Raw genomic sequence first — 20738 nt, forward strand, 5'->3', positions numbered from 1 at the left:
AAGTCTATGAGAAAATGAGCCTACTTATCTCTTGATTTATTACCTCAGTAAACATTGTAAACATGAGTTTATGTTCTCAATCTCTAGTTTCAAGTCTTCTTCAATACAGCATGATGTTCATTTAGTAAATTATGGTCCCATTTAGAGTCAAATAGACCATAAAGCAGGATTTTTAAACTTGATAATTCACATATTGCTATATACTGAGCAAGAATGTATTTTCCACACCCCCACATGATTTCTGTTTACCAACTTTAAAGTTTAACTGCACTCACAGAGGAGCGTTCAGCGTCCGGGTTTTTAGCTGACAGTTCTGTTTGACCCGACGTCCGCTCCGACTGCTCTGCCTAATTCACCGTCACACTCTGAATACAGTCTGAATTTAAATGAAAGTAACTTTTAACCTTGCACATAGAGACGACTAAGTAAAAAACTCATTCATTCCTCCCACCGCCGTCACCCTGAGCATGTGGGAGAGTCATCTCAGGGGTCGATTAGTGATGAATATGTTTCTCACTCTCATCCATTATGTATTAGAGACGGTGCAGCGTGGAGGAAACGGAGGTTGTCAGTGCCATTTCGCCAGAGAAGCACCATTTGAGACTTAAAATAACAGCGGATTAGAGGAGCTATTTCTGTACCTGAATAGATGTTGGTTTCTTGGCATAAACATACAGAAATCACAGAGTATATACACAATGTTTAGATGTAAATACAGTCTGTGCTGTTTGTCTTTATGGAGGAAGCAAGGTGGTTAAACATAGCATGAGCTAAGACAAACAGTTTCTGTTTTCAGCTGTAAGACTGTATGTTTCAGGTAGGGCTGGGCGATATGGCCAAAATCTTATGTCCATATATAGGTCATTTCAAAATGTCAGAAAAAAAGGCAGACAAATGTCCAAAAATTGTCTGAAAAAAGTCCAAAAAATGGCTGATAAATGTCAGAAAAAAGCACAAAAAAAATGTCCGTGGAAATGTCAGAAAAGATCTCAGAAAAATGTAAGAAAAAAAATTCTAAAGAATGTCAAAAAATTGTCTGAAAAAAAGTCTGGAAAATGTCCGAAAAATCTTAGAAAAAAGGCCGAAAAATGTCCAAAAATTGTCTGAAAAAAGTAAATAAATAAATAGCCCAAAAATGTCTGAATAATGTCAGAAAAAAGGCATAAAAATGTCTGTAAAAATATAAGAAAAATTTTTAAAATTTTTGGAAAAATGTCCAAAAATTGTCCGAAAAAAATTGGAAAAATGTCTGAGAAAAAGGCCGGAAAATGTACATAAATATGTCAGAAAAATCTCAGAAAAAAAGGCTGAAAAATTTCCAAAAATCTCAGAAAATAGGCCAAAAAATGTCAGAAAGGCAGAAGAAAAGTCCGACATATATCTAAAATCTCGATGGTAATAATATACATCTCAATATAGCATGTTTTCTGGTAATCAGATAAATAAATAGATAGTCTATATGAAATAACCAAATGGTAAAGCCTGTTTTTGTATACTCCTGTGTGAATTAAATACTTGACAAATGAAAAGTACTGAGTATTTTCTCATTTTATTAATAACTTTAGTGCAAAATTAACATAAACAAGTGAAAGTATGGATGAAAAATCTATTTATTTTAATTTTGTATTTAGCTTTAAAGGTGTGTGAATTTCCTCAACCCATAAAGGAGATGCTTAATCCTTCAGATTTTTCGTAAAATATAATTAGTTTTCAGCAGATAATACAGACAGTGAGACAAACTTTCTAATACAAAGACCTGGACAAAAGAAAGGGCAAAAGTACAATAGATATGGAGGACTCTGTACTTTCTCATCTGCCCTGCTTTTGCTGTCTTTTGTTGTTATTTTTGAGCTTTTAATAATGAACAAAAACAGGTCAAAGAATCACAGATTTTGTGCTCAGAAACCTCGAACCAGGCCAGCAGGCTTTAGTCTGTATCAGTTGACATCCTGGCGACAGATTTCTCAACTTTCTCTCTCAGATTACTGAACACAACACACGATTACATAAACTTTAGGGCTTAAAAGATCTGAATTAAAGCTTCCTTTTCTGAGAAAGACAGTGCGAGCCGGCCGTCTGGGTGATTAGACGTCTGACTTTCTTTCTTTCATTGATCTCAGCGTGATGCAGCGTCTTCTTTCCAGCTCATAATTAATGCTCTGAACTAGATCCCTCAGTTACGTCTCTCCAGTGGAGGTGACTCTGTGTTACATTCCTTTAGTTTAAAAAGTGACTTTTCACATTATAATATAATGCCAAAGTACAACTTAAACACACTTTTGCAGCTGATACGGTTGCGAGGTTATCATCTTGAAAGGAAGTGTATTAATCTGCTGCTTCCATATATTCCAAGCGGTGCATGACTTATCGTCTTCTCTGCAAATTATTACACCGCCGGTCTCATCAGGTGAAAACGCCTCCTCCACAGTTTTATTATGCAAATGCGAGAAATCCTTTTTCTGTGCCGCCGGCCGCCCCCACACTTTAAAAGATTAAATATTCATGATCTCCATCATTACTTTGCATTACACTTGGATGATATTCAGGAGCCTCTCGCGCAGTATTGCCTTTAGTTTCTGACACTAAATGCACTCTATGGCTGATTATTTAGGTACAATGTGGTCTAATAAATGTATGAATAATTGAGGAGTTGTGTTTATGTGTGTGTATAAGAAGAGACATAGAGCATACAGTAGAAGGGGAGCATATGGCGGTGGTTTTAGTGAGGGCGGATCAGGAGTTATGGGTCCCAGGGGTCCCACTTGCATCTATTATTCATGTTTTAGAGGCTCTGATAGCCACTCAACCTATGTCTGGTTACAGGCAGTATGGGGGTCCTTATTTTAGTCTGAATCCACATTATTCAAACATTACGAGCACTGATGTATGATAAATAAACAAGCAACAAGCTATAATGAATTCTAATGATGAGTAATGGAAAAACAATTTCTTTGTGTAATTGTAAATTAAGAAAATGGCAGTATGAAGCATAGAAATACACATTTACAGTATATATATTAGCTTTTACAGCAGTATGCAGCCGTATTTATAGCTATAGTTGTACCTCTTTATGGTCAGCTTTTTACCACCACTGCTTAAGAGCTTAAAATAGCCCGTTTAATGGTGGATATTCTACCAAATAAATAAGTAAAATCTAAGTACAGCAGCTCTAAATGTCCCGTCATCCCTTCCTCCAGTGCTGAACCTTTATACATGAAGATCAGTTCAAGTGTATGTAGAGGTCTTCATGAGTCCTCTCTGGACTTGAGTCAGGCTGGGTCCAAACAGTGTTCATTTTGAACGAAAATTATGACAAAATATGTTCATCAATTAACTTTTTTCCGTGACTAAGACGAGACGATGACGAGATCATTAAACACCAACGGTAACGATATCAAACCTTCTATATAGTTGACAAAAGAAGACTAAAATGTAGTCTCAGTTCCTCTTGTCTCAGTCCTCAGTCCTGACAATTGTGCTACTATAATGCATAAAGTTGGAGGTTTGTGTGTCGGGTTTTAACGGTTGATTAACGCATATTTTTGCATGTTGGATGGTGAGGCGTGGCTCTCATATCGGACCAGTGGGTTTGACTGAGTTGTGCATCGTTAATGAGCAGTCAAGAGGACTCTGAGATACAAAGCTGCATTCTTAATCATTCAACCTATGTTTTTCATCACGTTATCATAAGATAAAATCTTATGGGGAAATATGTTTGACTAAAATTATTGGTTTTGGCTAAACTAGATTGACTGAAATGTTCAATATAAATCTAGTGAGAGAGAACATTTTAAAGGTCCCATATTGTAAAAAGTGAGATTTTCATGTCTTTTACATTATAAAGCAGGTTTAAATGCTTTATGAATACTCTTAAACTATCAAAACGCTCAATATACGGAGAAATACACAGCCCGTATTCAGAAATTGTGCGTTTGAAACAAGCTGTCAGGATTTCTGTCCATTTGTGATGTCACAAATATACCATTAGACCGTTAGACCATTACATGGTTTTAAACATAAACTATCTAATTGTGTCCCAGTTTATTTCCTGTTGCAGTGTATGTGAATGACATCAACTGACAGGAAGTAAACATGGACCCAAGCTGTTGCATAGCAACGCAATTCCGTTGCAATTCCATGGAAATGCACTGAAACGGAGTGTTTCAGACAGAGAAGGTGAATACAGGTAAATTCAGACAGACAGTACGAGGAAAATAAGTTTTTTTAAACATTACAGCATGTTAACATGTTCTAGTAGAAACACAAAATACAAGTATGAACCTGAGAATGAGCACGATATGGGACCTTTAACCAAAAGGAATGACTAAATGACTAAAAATGACTAAAATGTGATGACTTTTCAGCGACTAAAACGCTCCGAGTCGTCGTCTTCTAAATCTCTGAAGGATAAAATGACTCAAATGTGACTAAAACTAATTAACATTTTCATCTGAAGACTAAGTCTAAATCTCAGATAGCTGCCAAAGTAGGGTCCCTTTCTATTGCTGTGCATCATGGGAAATATAGGAACCAGCGTTTCAAGAGCTTGACTGCTAAAGGGATTAACAGTCAGGATATCTCAGCCTCTGCTGCTTCACTTCGATGGTACTTCTTGCTCAAGAACCCCTTTAAGGAGCCGTGCAGTAGTTGTGTTCAAAGCATGTGAAAATGCCGTTATCTAAAGAGGCTTCATGCGTTTTCATCATGTTGTCTCCAGGTGTGGAGGGGCGCCATAGCCAGAATGCGATACCGGCGGATGAGAGCGGCCCTCGTCATCCTGCAGGCCTACCGACGCTACAAGGTGAAGTCGTACATCCGCGAGGTCAACCGGCGCTTCAAAAACGTCCAAAACATGAAGGACTACGGCCGGCATGTGAAGTGGCCCACGCCCCCCAAAGTCCTGCGCAAGTTTGAAGAGGCACTCAGGAGCATCTATAACAGGTACGTCAACATTTACCTTTAAATGGGACTGCTGGATGTCTGGTTATCAGGGTTCTTGCTTTTCAAACACAAATAACAAGCTGCTCTATTTGTTGCTAAGTGGGTCCTTTTACTGAGTAGGTTCAGGATTAATTCTCTATTATTTCAAATATAATGTAAAACTGCTTTTATATGTTTAGAAATTAACCATCCATCCTCTATTATGACATTAAAACGGAGGATGAATCTTTTTGAAATAAAATGTTTTTAAATTGCTTTCTTTTGAACAAAATCAATTTCCCGAATTGGCTGAACTAAAAGTGGATCCGACCCCAACCGCACAGCCTCCAGTGTTATTTTACATCCAGATGAGTCCGTTTGAAGCAACTTACACATGTTTCCTTCTGCCTTGGGCTCACACTGGGCATTGATTTTTTTCCTCCTCCATCAAAGACTCATCACTGCCTTTCATCCCGACGTCTGTTTGTTGGCTTTTTTTATCTTATTTGAAGCTGGGCGCAGTGAGAAAATACAGAGTGATGTTGGCTGTCAGGATGTGTGAGTTAAAGGCCAATAAGTACAGTACAGCTGCGGTCCTGCTGGATCGGCCTACTATCGAGGCCTCGTGCAGTAATCTGGATGGAGAAAGTCGATTTTCTTCTGCTCTTAGTTCTCTCTTTGTGTGTGTGTGGATGTGTTTACCTCCAGGTGGTGGGCATGGACGCTGATCAAAGGCCTTTCTCCAGAGGAGGCCCTGCAGGTGAGGGCCAAGGTAGCCTGTCTGGAGGCCCTGAAGGGCCACAGGGCCGACTTGGGGCTTCAGAGAGCCTGGGAAGGAAACTACCTGGTGAGTATTGGGATGGTAGTGTGGGGATGGTACAGTAATATATGTGTTTTTATAGGAGAAAAGACAGACTGTGAGAGTAGTTTATGCATGCTCTCGTGTTTCAGTGTTACTATATGCGTCAGCTCTTACTCTATGGTATTGTGTCTCTAAAATCTCTATTAGGGCTGCATATCAAACATCAACACTTCTTTGGTATCGCCGGAAATGTTGGCATCAAATGTCAGGTCAAATTCATAACATTTGATCAGAAAGTTCCTGATTTAAATAAACATTTTAGGCTCATTTGTTCGGCAAGCTCTTGTACGGCTGCTTTTGTTTGGAAGGAATTTGTGAAGTTTGACATTTTGGGAAATACGCGTCATCGCTATCTTGTGACCAGTTGCCAGGCAACCAGTGGAGACTCCAGTACGTCACTGCCCTAGCCAAGAGACATGGTGCCTTCAAATGAAACTTGTGAAATCGTGTTTACAACATGGGAAGTCATGTACACGATATGCTTGGCGTTCAAGTGGTTAAATCGCGAGAACACCTGCTGCTTGTCAACGGCAATATTAACGTTACTCTCGGCGTCTAGAAGCCAGTTAAAACAGTTTAGCAAGTTAGCGAGTTGGTAACATAATGCAGGAAATGTAAAGCATAATGACAGAGGAGTAATACGACTAAAATTACAATATATTCACTTATTATGGGCCTAAAACTGAACTTTCGTGGCCTCCACCATTTCTGACAACGTCAACAAACACGTCACAACTCGTAAACTCTGAGCTTTCAGAAAATGTCCTCTTACGAGGTCATGAATACGAGAAGGGAGGGTACAGTTTCTGTACAGTACAGATTAAACTAATGAAATACAACATGTTAATCAGTGAGCTTCAAAGGTGCTGAGATGGCTTTTATTATGCCTCTGCGCCGGCGACAGTGTTGAGATTCATAATGTCCATTTCCACAACCTCATCTAAACAGTGTCACTGTGTCAGAGTGTTTTAACTGTGTTTTTTGTGTCCAACAGAAGCGAGACAGCCCCGACACAGCGTCATCATTCACTCTGGTTTCCAGCGAGCTGCAGCGGAAAGACAAATTCATGAGAGTTTTGTTCTCCTGCAACGTGCGCAAGGTACGACGCAGGCTTTTAGAGCATTCATCCTCTCCTAACCACATGCACACACAGTCACAACATGCATCTGTCTGTACAAACAAGTAAAACCAACTGCTGCTGGTTTGCACCACCTCCCTGCAGGCTGTTTAGATGTGTGTGTGTGTGCTCTTATCCTGTGGGGTGACTAATGAGGAGCTTTGTGTTTCTCAGATCAACCGTTTCCACAAGGCGGAGGACCGGGCTGTGCTCATCACTGATCGCCACCTGTACAAGATGGACCCCCTGAAGCAGTACAAACCCATGAAGAGCATCCCACTCTACAACGTACGGCACACTCTCTTCCTTTAACAGCCTCCTTCAACACAGACACAGGGCGGCTCATTAGACACAGGTGTAATAGTATTTTGGTGACGACCAAAAACCAAGATGACGACCGCGAAAAACTAAAGTTGTGTCTCAATGCGGATACTTCCATTATTACACTTCCATGTAGTACACTGTGCACACTATGTACTTGTACTTGCGTAGTGCATGAATTCCGACAGGGTAGCGTCGTCTCAAATCGCACTCGGCTGTTGTGCTTTCACCGGAAGCTCGGTAGATCCACTGGTGATAGTCAGCAAAAACAAAAAAATCCATGATGCATTTAACACATAAAAAAAGATTAAAACATAATAAAAAACAATCGAAGCAATTTTAAAATGAATTAAAAAAACAATAAATGATAAGCAGCAGTCATTTTAACTGTATTCTAATTAACTAGTTGAAATGGACCACACTACTTCTGTTAAAGTTTAATTACACTGGCTGCTTCATTATACAGAGACCATACTGTACATCAGAGAGAGAGAGAAAGCTCTCTGAGCCGGCTTCATTAGAATAAAACGTTTAATTATTGAAGACCTACAGTAGTGCAGTAATAGGATTATGTTGAACAAACTTCTCGTACTTAGTTTAAATGTCTATAAACGTACAATGGAGAACTACGTGTTGCTTTTAAAACAAGACAGATCAGTTTAAATATGTATCTCTGGAAGAGATTATACAGTATATTAGTTTTACAATCAGAGAATCTCTTTTTATTTGTATCCAGCAACAAATTATTAATAATTAGAGAAAGTCCCACATACAGTACAAGTCAGACTAGTGCTGAAGAAATTGGACTATAACTATGTAGATAATCAGTTGACCATTAAGGTAATTTAATAAGCAAATATTTTGTTTCTTAAGCTTCTCAGATGTGAGGATTTGTTTATTTGTTCTGTTTCATGTCACCTTTAATTACATTTGGACAGTCAGACAAGACAACTTGACATTTTATAGACCAAACGATTATTTGATTATGAAATAATCCTGAGTTGCAGCCCTACTTTTTATTATAAATGTACATTTTATACAACAGTAAACTATATGATATTCTTGCCCTTCTAGTAGAGGTTCACGTTCCTCCTGTACATCCTGCTGTGTGTGATAGCAGCTGCAGCAGAGGTGACAGTTATTATCTCGGCTCTCCACATCTCACACGGCCCCGTTATCCTGTGGCAACATGTCAATATGCAAAAAATCTCATTCAGCTCTACAATTGGCTGCTTTTAATTCATATTCACACTGTGATAGGCCCATTTAGGGCTGCTACATGCACACAGCACATGAGGCTGTTACCATGGCAGATATGTCCTGTCTGTGTGTGTGTGTGTGTGTGTTTGTGTGTGTGGTGACAGAATCTGTTGCATTTAAGGCTTCTTTTCTTTTCTCTTGTTTTCATCAATTTTCTCGCTCAAAAGTATTTCATCTCTTAAAGGTGCTTTATACGATATCCAGAGAATTAATGTAACATCAACAACTGTTGTCTATGTAAAGATACAGAGGAGTAATGTCTACCTGAGCAGAGAATGAAGTCTCTCTCTATCTGTGTGTGTTGTAATCAGAGCTTGTCTGTGCTTTGTTGACATTGCCGGAAACCTACGCGTGCCTGTACGTGCATGTTAGTGCATGTGAGCATGCCCCACTGGCTAGCTCACGGCCGCGCCCACCCTCCGCTTCCCCCTCAGGTTAACACCGTTAGCTCTGTCTGCACTTTCGTCCTTGTTTACATTGTGTAGCGCTGTTAGCACTATTAGATGCAACCCACGGCTAGGCGTCGCCATGTTGAGAACCGCTGAGAGACAATAGATATCCCATATTTAGCACCTTTAATAAGAGGCAGTTGTTATTTGCTTTTTTCGTGCTTCAAAGCGGCTCTTCACAAACGAATGGGTGATGTCACGGTGACTACGTCCACTTCTCATATACAGTCTATGATGTACAGTGGCTCTGAGTGATCAAACAACTCAAAAAAACGCAGAAAATCAAACCTGTTGGTACTTTGACGGACGAAAGTTTTTCGTATTTGTTGAGAATTTTTGGACAAAAAATCTGGACTTGGTGTGCAAAGGCTTTTAAGGTGTAAAAATCAAATAGATCCTCACAAACGTACACATACACAAGCTCCTTTTCGAGAAAACAAAGAGAGAAGAGAAAGCAGCCTTTTAATGAACGCGTAAACAAACTATGGATGATATCTTGCTCTGCTATGAAACACATACTGTACAGTATATTGCTCACGCAGGTTTCTTTGCACCAGTGACCTTGGAGGTGAAGCTGGAATGAGGCAGGAAGTGAACGTGTAACACATTAATCTCCGAGGCGGCTACGCTCCCGTCGTCTGGTTGAAATGAGTGAGATACGAGGCCGGTGTGAGGTGACAACTGTGACGAGACACCCCGGTGTGCAATCTGACAGAGTGACAAGAGGGAATTAGGAGAGAGAGCTGAGAGACGGACACCCAAAGCCGGTATCTCGCTGCATCTGGAAGTGAAATGGGGAGATGGAGTTGAGACAGATGGTGGCGGAGAGAGAGCAGCGTGAGTTAAGGAGGTTTTTAGTTATTGTTCATTCAGAGAGTGTCACACAGACACACACACACACACACACACACACACACGCGCGCGCGCACACACACGTACTGAGCTGATAGATGGAGCTCAGTCCCATACACAAGACATATGGAGAGCCATCAGTGTTGTACAAGAAGGACAAGGGGGGCTACGTGGTATGGTTTGCAGCTTTCACACATTGGCAGTGACACAACAAGAGCAGTACACACATTATAACCATAGAGGGTAGAGACATTTACAGATATTTTAACCCCCCTTTTTGGAAATGAAACACATTTTTTGTGTCTGTTTTTTATCTTAAAAATTAAGAATTGTTGCATTCTTAAATTATGAGTCTGGTGATATTCTATATTTTTTGTTATTGTCAACAAATCCCATGAAAAGAACCAAAACAACAGGGAAGTATTGTCTGTATCTGGTGGACCACCATGGGACCTTATTTCAGAAAAAATATGAGCGATAGTCAACGGCGTGAGACAAATATGTTTTTGTTCCCGTTTGAATTGCTCCATGAATCACACATGTGATGTTTGTCAATTTAAGAGATAATTTTGCAGGTCAAGAAAGTCTAAGTTTGTCATAGTATCATTTAGTTTTGTGTGAAACCGCTCAGTGAACTACATCTCTCGCCTCGCACAATATATGTCACCAACACTAGCTAGCTAGTTCATCCCAGTAGGAAACACACAGGCATCGTAGCTTCAGAGAGAGAGACGTCACTTGCGCAATTTCTGGGTGTGTCGTCTTCCTAATTAAGTTTTTTCACATTCTTATACTTCAACAAACGGGACTTTGCCTCTCTATGCTGCAGCCAGCCACCAGGGGGCGATCAAGATGTTCTGGCTTCACATTTGAGGAGCTGTCGTGTCGTCCATCTTTATATACAGTCTATGGATCTTACTGTACATGTAAATCTTTCAATACACACGTTGTTTTCATTTTTTATAATGTAAAAAATGATTTGGTTTTGGTCTTTTAATGGGATTTGTTGGCAATAAGAGAAAGCCTCATCATTTAACAGCATTTGCTTGTCAGACCCAGGGAGTCATTCATCCTTTTAGTCACCATCACATCCCCAATTATAACCACCGCCCTGCTGTATCCATAACACCAGGCCTTTTTAAATGTCAAGCTTAGTGGGTGAGTGAATAGGTCAAGGTGAAAAAGTGCAAAGGCGGGTGAAAAGAAGACGTGTAGAGAGAGAGGGGGGGGTGAAGAGGAGGAGGAGGAGGAGGAAATAGAGATGTACTGTAGGCTGAGAGCCACGGCAGCGTGACGTGGAGCTATCGATCGGAGAAGGTCAAACAGAGGGGAAAGCAGTTAGCTGGTTGTTGATTAGCACTGATAGGCTAACACCACAGCATCCCATTTGGCCGCCCTATACTGTGTGTTTACTGCTGCTCCTGCAGGGCAGCATAAAGACTGATAGATGGCGAGCACTACAGCGAGGAGCCAACTGCTGTCTGCCAGAGGATTTATACGCCAATTAATGCCTGTGCAGCTAAAGTGAGATCATTGCACTTTATGCCTTTTTGAATAAAGCAAACACTGATGAAGAAACGGTGAAATATCCATTCTGCATCAGTGACTCATCTCACCATCTTTCCTTTTCATTTTCTATCCCTGCCTCCTTCTCCTCCTCCTCCTCCTCATCCTCCACCTCCCCCCTCTCCCTATCTACTGCTGTCTTTCCCCTCTCTCCTCTCCTCTCCTCTCCTCTCTCCTCTCTCTCCGCTGCTGCCGCTTCTCTCTTCCCGTTGTTGTCATGCCAACTTCCCAGGAGACAGCGTTGTCATGGATACCGAGCGGCAGGGCAGATCAGCTGATGTCTGGTGTCGTTCAGGCATGTGCACAAATCGCTCTCCTGTATGTGCGCTCTTTTCCTCCCCGTTATCCCAGCGAGGCTTATTTCTGATCCCCTGCGGCTCTCCTTCTCCTCACACCTTTTTCTTTTTTTTCTTCTCTTACACCCGTTGATCCCTTCACTTCAGTCTTGTTTTATTACTCCACCTAAAACTGCCGTGAAGCCATATACAGTAGACTCTGTTTATGAAGATGAATGGTGCACATATGCAGCCTATTCGGGTAGAAAAAAAAGAAGTGTCTGCTGTCTCAAATTATGCAAAACATCGTACACGAGATCAGGATGAGAAGGTGATGAAGCATAATTGTTTTAATATATTCATAAATCTCAGAGGCTATTTTTCGCCCTTTAAGCAAACCCTCATAGTGTAGCTTATTATACCACATTCATTTAATCACAAAGCCCCAACCACCTTTTGCTCCCTCTGCTTTTTCCCCCTTCTGTCTTTACAGGACTGTTGGGATGTGTTATATAACCAATAACTTGTTCCCGTAAGAATACACCGAGAGAACCTGCTGTTCAAATTATGTCCTCATGACAACTGCCGAGCAGAGAGGATCACACCTGAGAGCACTTGACAGAAACCGTTGTGGTCCCGGCTGCACATTGACAGCGACACAGGAGTTCGCTCACAAAGTGCTCTCACCAAAATACACCCACTGCTGTTACTGTTTGGGAACATGCAAACGAGACATTAGCTTTTTAACAATTTGGTGCCGTCCTCTCGGGGTCAAACGCTAACAAATATGTCAATTTCTAACGTCCTCCTCAAGCCAATCAGTGTGGTTTAAATAGGACATAGCCGAGCTGTGAGATGCATAATATTAAAATATATGTTGTAGTGTATTAGAATATTCCATAGTTTTATTTATATAGGCCAATAGCACAACTCACAAATTTGTCTCAAGTGGCTTTACAATCTGTACAGCACCCAACACCTCTATCTGTAAGGAAAAACTCACCAAAAAAATCCTTTAATGGGAAAAAAAATAGAAGAAAATTACAGCATGGACTATCAGAATGACACAAATATAGATAGATTATAAACATATGAATAATATGGATCAGGGAGGACGTCGAGCAACTTCCAGGTGTCACCAAACAGAACAGACAGGACCTGAGCCACACGACGTCCTCTCCTCCATGGAGACCTGGATAGAAGACAGACTACACAAACACACAGGAGGAAAACTCAAACATTCACACAGAGAGGAGGAAGGAAACAGACACACAAGGGAGAGAGAGAGAGAGAGAGAGAAGAGAAGGGGAGAGGCTGAATCTCCTGGAGGACGAAGATCCAGATCTAACCAGAAGTGTTTGTAGTAAAGAGACCGTACAGTCAACCTGTACAAATATAATCAAGGCTCGTTTAATAACACTGATATTTACATGATATTTTCTGATATTTAGAAGCGTCTAAAGCCGTGGTTCCCAACCTGGAGTCCCGAAATCACAGGGGGTGCACCAAGATTTGTCTGCTCTAACGTCGTCAAAATTAGATTTACTCATGTATAACTTAATTCATAATAACATACTTCTCTATATTAAAAAGATATATTTTTAAATCTAACGAAATATTCTGTTTCAATCCGTATTCGTTGGAATTTAGCCTTTCAAAAAAAAAAAAACATTTTCACTGCGGTCAACAACCGTTAGCTCGCCGCACACAAAGGGAGGGATGCACCTGTATTAACGGGGCGGACTGGCAGCATCTGTCAACGCCATAAATGACTCTTATTTAACCTCAATAACAAAACAAATATTTGTTTTATCTAACAATAATATCTAACACTAGTACATTTACAATGGAGTATTAGGGCTACATTGAGGGGAACAAATATCTGAGATTTCGAGAATAAAGTCATAATATTACGAGAATAAAGTCGCAATATTACGAGAAAAAAAGGCGTAAATTTCCGAGAAAAAAAGTCATAATATTACGAGAATAAAGTCATAAGTTTTACGTGTTATTTTAGAGGGGAAGTAGAGCAGCGTGCCGTCTGTGTGAAAATGAGGAACGTGGAGTATCTTGTGAAGTTATACTTTAGTTTCGTTTTCACAAATAACCAAATACTTAATCTTTTGGCACATCAGCTGAAAAGATTGTGCAAGAAACTGCGTTTATTACAAAGAAAGAACCACACGGACCTGGTGGAAATTACCTCTGTTGGTTGCTGGTAATATGTTTTCCTAATATTACGACTTTTTTTCTCGTAAAGTTATGACTTTATTCTCGTAATATTACTGTCTGGTCAGCTAACATTACTGCCAAGCAGCTGAAATATAGAGTGATATTGTGGTTTAAGCTGACGTGTGTCGCCTCACTGTTTTGAGCGATGCTCGTTCATGTCTATGTAGAGCGAACAAGCACGAGCAACAGGACGCTGACTTTCGTTGACTTAACGACCACAGGTGTCGCTGTTAACAAGCATTTCTGATTCTCACAAACGGTCCCTTTAAGCGTCTTTTTTAGAATACATTTTAATTTTCAAAACATGTGAGCCGTGCAGATGAACGACACAAGTATCTCTGTTAGCATTTTTTCCCCATTTGCACCATAATTAAGGCTGCAGCTAACCTACTGATTATTTTCTCAATTAGTCGATCAATCATTTGGTCCAGAAAATGTCAGAAAATAGTGAAAATGCTCATCACAATTTCCTGAAATCCAAGATGATGTTTCACCAACAGTCTAAAACCCAAAGATATTCAGTTTATAATCAAATAAGACAAAGGAAAAAAGAAAACCTGGATGATGTTTGAAATCTTTGCTTGAAAAAAAATGACAATATTGCAATGACACAGATTGCGACCAAGATTTGATTATCCCCGTCTCACTCAGTGTTGCCTGTAATAAGCCTGTAAGATCACTATTATCTCAGTGTGAAGGAGCATTTTAGTAATCAACATAAATATGTTGGACTGCAGTAATGAAACGTATCATCATCCTCAAGTTGTCTCAGATTGCTGTGGGTCGGCCAGACGAACACTTGAACAGATGGCTGGGCAGATAAATGCCTCCGACACGTTTCATACTCGGGGGGGTAAAACTGATTTGGTGAATCAAGACAAAAAAATGAAACAAGGAAAGGAATCGGAATGTATCATTACCCGACTCATTAGAACACCGACTGTCGTTCCAATCAATTAAGCCTTTAATATAAATGTAAATGTAATCGGCTCCATGTAATTAACTGCGGGTGGATTGCTCGACAGAGAGGCATCGCTTTGGGCTTTAATTCATGGTGATTATTACGTGAAGTGTTTGTTTCCGAAGTCACGGGCGTCACGTTGGAGCTAAATAAGCTAGCTGGTTGTTTAGCCGCCGGAAGCAACCTGTCTCAGCCCGTCCTCCCACGATGGGGAATCTGTCTCGGCGTTGCAGTCTGGTGAGTGGATATTAATGTACCTGACTGGCTGCCCTGTGGCTGTTTCCACAACATGCAGCGCCTCAGCTCAGCTCAGCTCACAAAGACAAATTAGGAGAGAAATAAATAGCTAGAAACCTAAATAAGGGGGGGAAGGACAAAAGAGACAGAGAACAGGAAAAGAGATAATAATATATAATAGAAAGGAATGGGTGTTTAATGAGCTCCTTTTCCTCCTGAGATGTGTTTAGCTATGAGGATATTGGTTTCTTCCTGTTGTGTCTGCTTTGAAGACCGGTGAAGTTAAACAATCCAACCGCAGAACTGGGATTCCCCTTTCAGCCCAGCTGCTCTCTCCTTGGTATGTTGTTCAGGGGCTCGGAGTGGAAAAATTCGATTGGACCGTTGGGATGCTGATCAATAAATCGTTACTGCAAGTGCTGATTTAAGCCTTGAGTGGGAGAAACCACAGACAACGGATACTGAGAACACCACAGCAGTGTTACATGTTTGCTTTGTGAAAAGCTCTTAACACAGGATGGTTCACTTTAACTTAACGTAGCATGCAAAATAAAAACCACATCCTAAAGTAGATCATCCATAATGCAAGTTAATCACAACATCACGTACATGTTTATCACTGGATTTTAATATTGTATATAAGAAGTGGACGCAGTAGTGGACCGCCGGTTTGAAGCCTCGAGTTCGGCATTTTGGCCGTCGTCATCTTGGTTTTTTGCAACCAGAAGTGACAGGAGAGGGAGGAGCTACAAGTGAAGTACAAGACATTTATATGCGACCAAACTGTTATAATTAACTTTAATGAACTGAAAACGCACTGTGAAAGGGTTAAAGTTGTAAGACGAAAACACGGACAACTCCCAGACCGGACAACGCCGTGATAGCGACCTGTCAATCACAAGGTAGCCCCGCCCTAAGTGGCCGTACACGTGCCACGTCTTTTGCATGCTCAAATCCATTGTTGTCAAATGCAGAAGCAACGCCGTTTCTCAGGTTGCGACGGCTGCGCCCCGAGATAAAAATAGTTCAACTTTTTGAACGCTGCAACGCGCACCGCATGTCATGTGACAAGGAACAACCAATCACAGACGGGAGATTTCTTTCTTCTATAAATATCAATCTACAGTAAATATATGGAGGAAAAGATGTGACGACCGATGTACTGAGTGGTTTCTATTATCCTGCTAACGACCCCACGGAGGTTAAATTCCTGGGTTCCCCTACCATTCAGCCAGAACTGAAGAAGCTTTTCGTATGAGAAGTGAAACGTCTTGAAGAATCTAAACCAAGTCCAGTTGCTGCTGATTTAACCCTAACTCAGATACCATGACCTGGATGACTGAGAACCTTCACAATCTTTTATCTTTGTTTTGACTTTGTTTAGTTTAGTCAGTGAGGCTCTTACTATTAAATTACCGCAACTTCATCATCATCATCATCGCAGCACGCAGATTTTGGTTGCTTAGTAAAGGCAGGAGCGCAACCTCCCAAACACATTGGAAAGAAAAACATATGTGGCACAGCTGGCGTTTTCCACGTGTTTTAGACGCGGCATGTGTACAACCCCTAAAGCATCCCCTGCTTTATGGTCTATCTGACTCTAAATGGGACCATAATTTACTAAATGAGCATCATGCTGTATTGAAGAAGACTTGAAACTAGAGATTGAGACCATAAACTCATGTTTACAATGTTTACTGAGGTAATAAATCAAGTGAGAAGTAGGCTCATTTTCTCATAGACTTCTATACAATCAGACTTCTTTTAGCAACCAGAGGAGTCGCCCCCTGCTGGCTGTTAGAGAGAATGCAGGTTTAAGACACTTCACTTCTCAGACCTGGAGGTTGCCACCTGGATTATATTGAACATTTCTAGTTAAAGTATCAACTTGTTTCTTTCACCCAAGCCCTGTTGTTGTTGTCGTCGTTTACTTTAACTTAAATAAGTAAGTTACTCTGAGTCCTCCTGACTGAGCTCATTGTGTGCTGCCGGTGTCGTCCTGATATGACACTCGCAGCACAGGAAACCAACTGCTGCATTGAAAAGAAAAAACAGAAATCATATTTCGTCTCCTTTTTTTTGTCAACGGAAAGTTAGAGATTCTTATTTTTTACATTTTATTTTACATTTTTACATGTAATCTCTTCTTTTTGTCAGCAATATTGAATGTTAATACAGTCTCAATTAGTGTTAATGACGTTGGTGCCGTCTCCTCATCGTCCCGCCTTAGTCTTGGGGAAAAAAGATCGTTGACGAACACATGTAGTCGTCATTCTCGTTAACATTAAAACAAAAAATCTGCTGAATCCTCCTAATCCCTCAGGTGTCCTCCTGTTACTCCCAGTGGAAGTGTGATGAATAGTAGCCTGGTGCAGCAGCCCTGGTGATTTCATGTCCTCTGGGGGTGCACAAACTCAAACCCCTGCTATGCATGATGTGCATCTGTGTCTGTATATATGTGCTGTATTTGTGTTTATCTACAGTACAGATGGTTGTGTGATGTGTTTCTCAACACACATGACCTGCATGTCGTGTATCTCTGTGAACTCTATGTACATGTTTATCTGTGTTTAATTGTGTGTCCTGTCTCTCTCTCTCTGTCTGTCTCAGGTGACGGGAGTGAGCGTGTCCCCTGGGAAGGACCAGCTGGTTGTGTTCCACACCAAGGACAGCAGGGATCTCGTGGTGTGCCTGCAGGGCATGGTGCCTGCCAATGAGAGCCGCATTGGGGAGCTGGTTGGAACCCTGCTTAGCCACTTCAAGAGGTAAGCAGTGGGGGGACACAATGGGCGACAAACTGAGTTTATCTACAGGTACGTTGATGATTTCACCTGTTGAAATGATGCTCAACATCCTGAAATGCTTCAAAAACATGGGCTGTAGTGTGCTGATTAAAATGACAACAAGGGAAAGGTAGAGGAATCTCATAGCTTCTATTTACTGTGCAGAGCTTTCAGTTAATAATCAGCATATTGTTCCCATTGGAGGTAGACCGATTAATCGCTTTGGCCGTTTAATAGGTGCCGATAGGACGCCACAGGTCGCGCGGGGACGTACATCACCGTTTTGCATGGAAGCTCCGTACACAAAGTCAAGGTAGAGGGGGAGAAAAAAAGTTAAATCTCGAATATATAGCTCAACATTATCATCTCTTTGTCCACAATACAAGACAGGCAGACAGGGAGGAAAAGAAATCATCCACTGTTACTTTAATTCAACAATTTGGCGTTCTCCTTCTACATAATCCAGCCACATAACCATCCATTTAAGGATCCTCCTTACCCCGGGAATGTGCACCCACATTAAATAGTCTGCAAGAGCGTCATTTAACAATGTACGACTAGTCCTACTGTAAGCCACAGAACAGTGCATCGCCCATCGCAAATATATAGAATATATATTTAATCCACCAGATCACACTTTAGAATATCCTCTTACAAATTATTTAATTCAGAGTGACAAAAAACTGATTTATTAAAAATGCCGTATGCAAAAGTAGCCGAATAGGCTGCAGAAGTAAACAAGATATCGGCCGATTAATCGGTTATCTGCTTTTTCCTCCTCTAAACTATCGTTATTATTTCAACCTTTTAAAAATCCTCCATCGGTCGACCTTTAGTTCCACTTAAACCCAGCGAACTTCATTCAGTTTAACTTCCAGCAGTATTACAGAACAAGATGTAACCTCAAATAATGGCATTTTTGTGCAAATGAAATAACCTTCTGAACGGAAAAAAAAACACATGTCATATGTGTTAATGACACATATGACATGTTACGTATTCAGTATTGGCTCCGATGTTTGGTATTGGCCGATGTGACCTGTTGCAGGAGGATTATGGGGCAGATAGAGTGCACGGTCACGGCTCTCCTCACTTGAACCCTCATATTGGTTTAATCTGAGCTCAGAGATCTCTCCAGGAAGGCTGCTGTGAGGTTAGCATTCATGTTGTTTCCAAACCTCTTAAAGCAGAGAAAAACATACATATAGATTAAATCCCTGAACCCTGCAGTCGCTTTCTGTTTCCTTCTCATTCACTGAGGTTCACTTCAGGACTGCTCCTTTTCATATTGCTCTCCAAACTACAATTCGCCTGGAGGGAATTTCTTCAAATGTGGCACAAACGACCACTTGGACTTAAGGATGAACAGATTAGATTTTGCAGGTCAAAGGTCACTGTGACCTCACAAAACATGTTTTTGGCAATAAATCAAGAATTAATTTGCGAATTATGACAATTTCACACAAATATCTAATAGGGTGAAATAATGAAGTGATGACATTTAGGACAAACATGGATGGAAACTGAAACCTGACTGGTTGGCGGAGGCACACAACCGCCAGGCAGTGATTCTAGACAAATATATTTATTGCCATTTTGTTATTTCAACACATCAAGAAATACACAAATGTATCTAGTATTCTAGTATATATATTTTATCATTTTAAGACATTTCCTAATGGCCAGAGATAACAACCTATTGAATTCATTCAAATGTACATTTCTAATACAGAACGGTTGTGTTGATCAGTACAAGGTAAAACTTGTGAATAGAGTATTGAAACATGGATATGAGGTAGTATCTCCTCCTTCAGTGTTCAGATCAGTTCACATGAGGTTATTCTTACTGCAGTAGATCCTCTCACCATCAGGCAAATCAAGCACCCACACACTTCCTCTAACACCACACTTGTTGTCCTCACTTCACTTCTTCTTTGTACGGTTTTATAAAATGATCCTCTAGTTCAAGTTAAAAGGTTATTCTGTTATATAATAAAGTAAGATGCTGTCATATGCTATTAGTTGTGTTGCATCACAATATTTAGCCGATGTTAAGGAGTACTGTTTTCCCGTATCAGTACAAGCAGCTTACACGCAGTTTAGCTGCTTCTTCCAACAACCTCACAGAAAAATAATCTAAAAAAAGTAGCTCCAGCTGAAAGTGAAGTGTGAATAAAGTGATTTCATTCATTCCTCTTTCATCCTGTGTTTTAATCCCAGGAGAGGACGACTCTGTCACCTTAGCTAACACACACACATATACAGAAATGGGGAAAAAAGGAAACAAATTGCTCTTGAAATGTCAGAAAATCCCCATAATATGAAACCTCAGGAGGCATATAGAGGCTGTGGGCTTGTGTTGTAGAGAACTATAAGTCCTATTAGTCCTTCAGGGTCATGTTTGTTGACTGAAACGACCTGCGGACGTCAGACAGTTTCAGCTTCTTTCCTCTATTTACTGAAAAGAGAGAAAAGTTCTTTCCTAGTCGAACCTTTTGTCCCTACAGCAGTGGTTCTCAGCCTTTTTCCTGCCAAGGACCCGTCAATGGATACACATCAGGTCACAGACCTTCACCTCCATCTGAAAAGACGTTTGGTTATTATTCAAGATTCAAGAGTTTTATTTGTCACCTACTCGTACAGGATGTGCAGTGAAATGCAAAGTGGCAGTGCTCACGGGATTGTGCAAAGACCAACTATACAAATACACTTACCGGCCACTTTATTAGGTACACCTTGCTAGTACCAGTTATTTTGATCACTCTATTCTTCTGCTGCTGTGATTGTTGTTGTGATGAAGCATGTTTTTAGATCACTGACATCGCTCATTTCACTGATTATTGAATTATCTTCTGCACAATAATCTGGCACATGCATTGATTTGTTTGGTCACAGTTGTCTCT

General features: G+C 40.6%; 1 protein-coding gene across 4 annotated transcripts in view; it reads left to right on the forward strand.

Moving 5' to 3' along the window:
* myo1d (myosin 1D) overlaps positions 1 to 20738 on the forward strand; it is a 112293-nt gene that overhangs the window by 63569 nt on the left and 27986 nt on the right. The window contains exons 17-22 of one of the 4 annotated variants that reach the window (XR_005204600.1): positions 4718 to 4941; positions 5629 to 5767; positions 6777 to 6881; positions 7074 to 7187; positions 9472 to 9766; positions 17663 to 17797. Coding sequence is in view for 1 of the 4 variants with exons in the window: in XM_037754275.1 (XP_037610203.1) it covers positions 4718 to 4941; positions 5629 to 5767; positions 6777 to 6881; positions 7074 to 7187; positions 17663 to 17817 (737 nt within the window). In the remaining 3 variants the exon portion in view is untranslated. Of the gene's footprint in view, positions 1 to 4717; positions 4942 to 5628; positions 5768 to 6776; positions 6882 to 7073; positions 7188 to 9471; positions 9767 to 11208; positions 11350 to 17662; positions 17818 to 20738 lie in introns of those variants that run through there. The other 3 variants (XR_005204602.1, XR_005204601.1, XM_037754275.1) reach the window with 3 other exon arrangements.

The sequence above is a fragment of the Sebastes umbrosus genome, chromosome 20 (assembly GCF_015220745.1).
Source record: "Sebastes umbrosus isolate fSebUmb1 chromosome 20, fSebUmb1.pri, whole genome shotgun sequence".
NCBI classification, from domain to species: Eukaryota; Metazoa; Chordata; class Actinopteri; order Perciformes; family Sebastidae; genus Sebastes; species Sebastes umbrosus.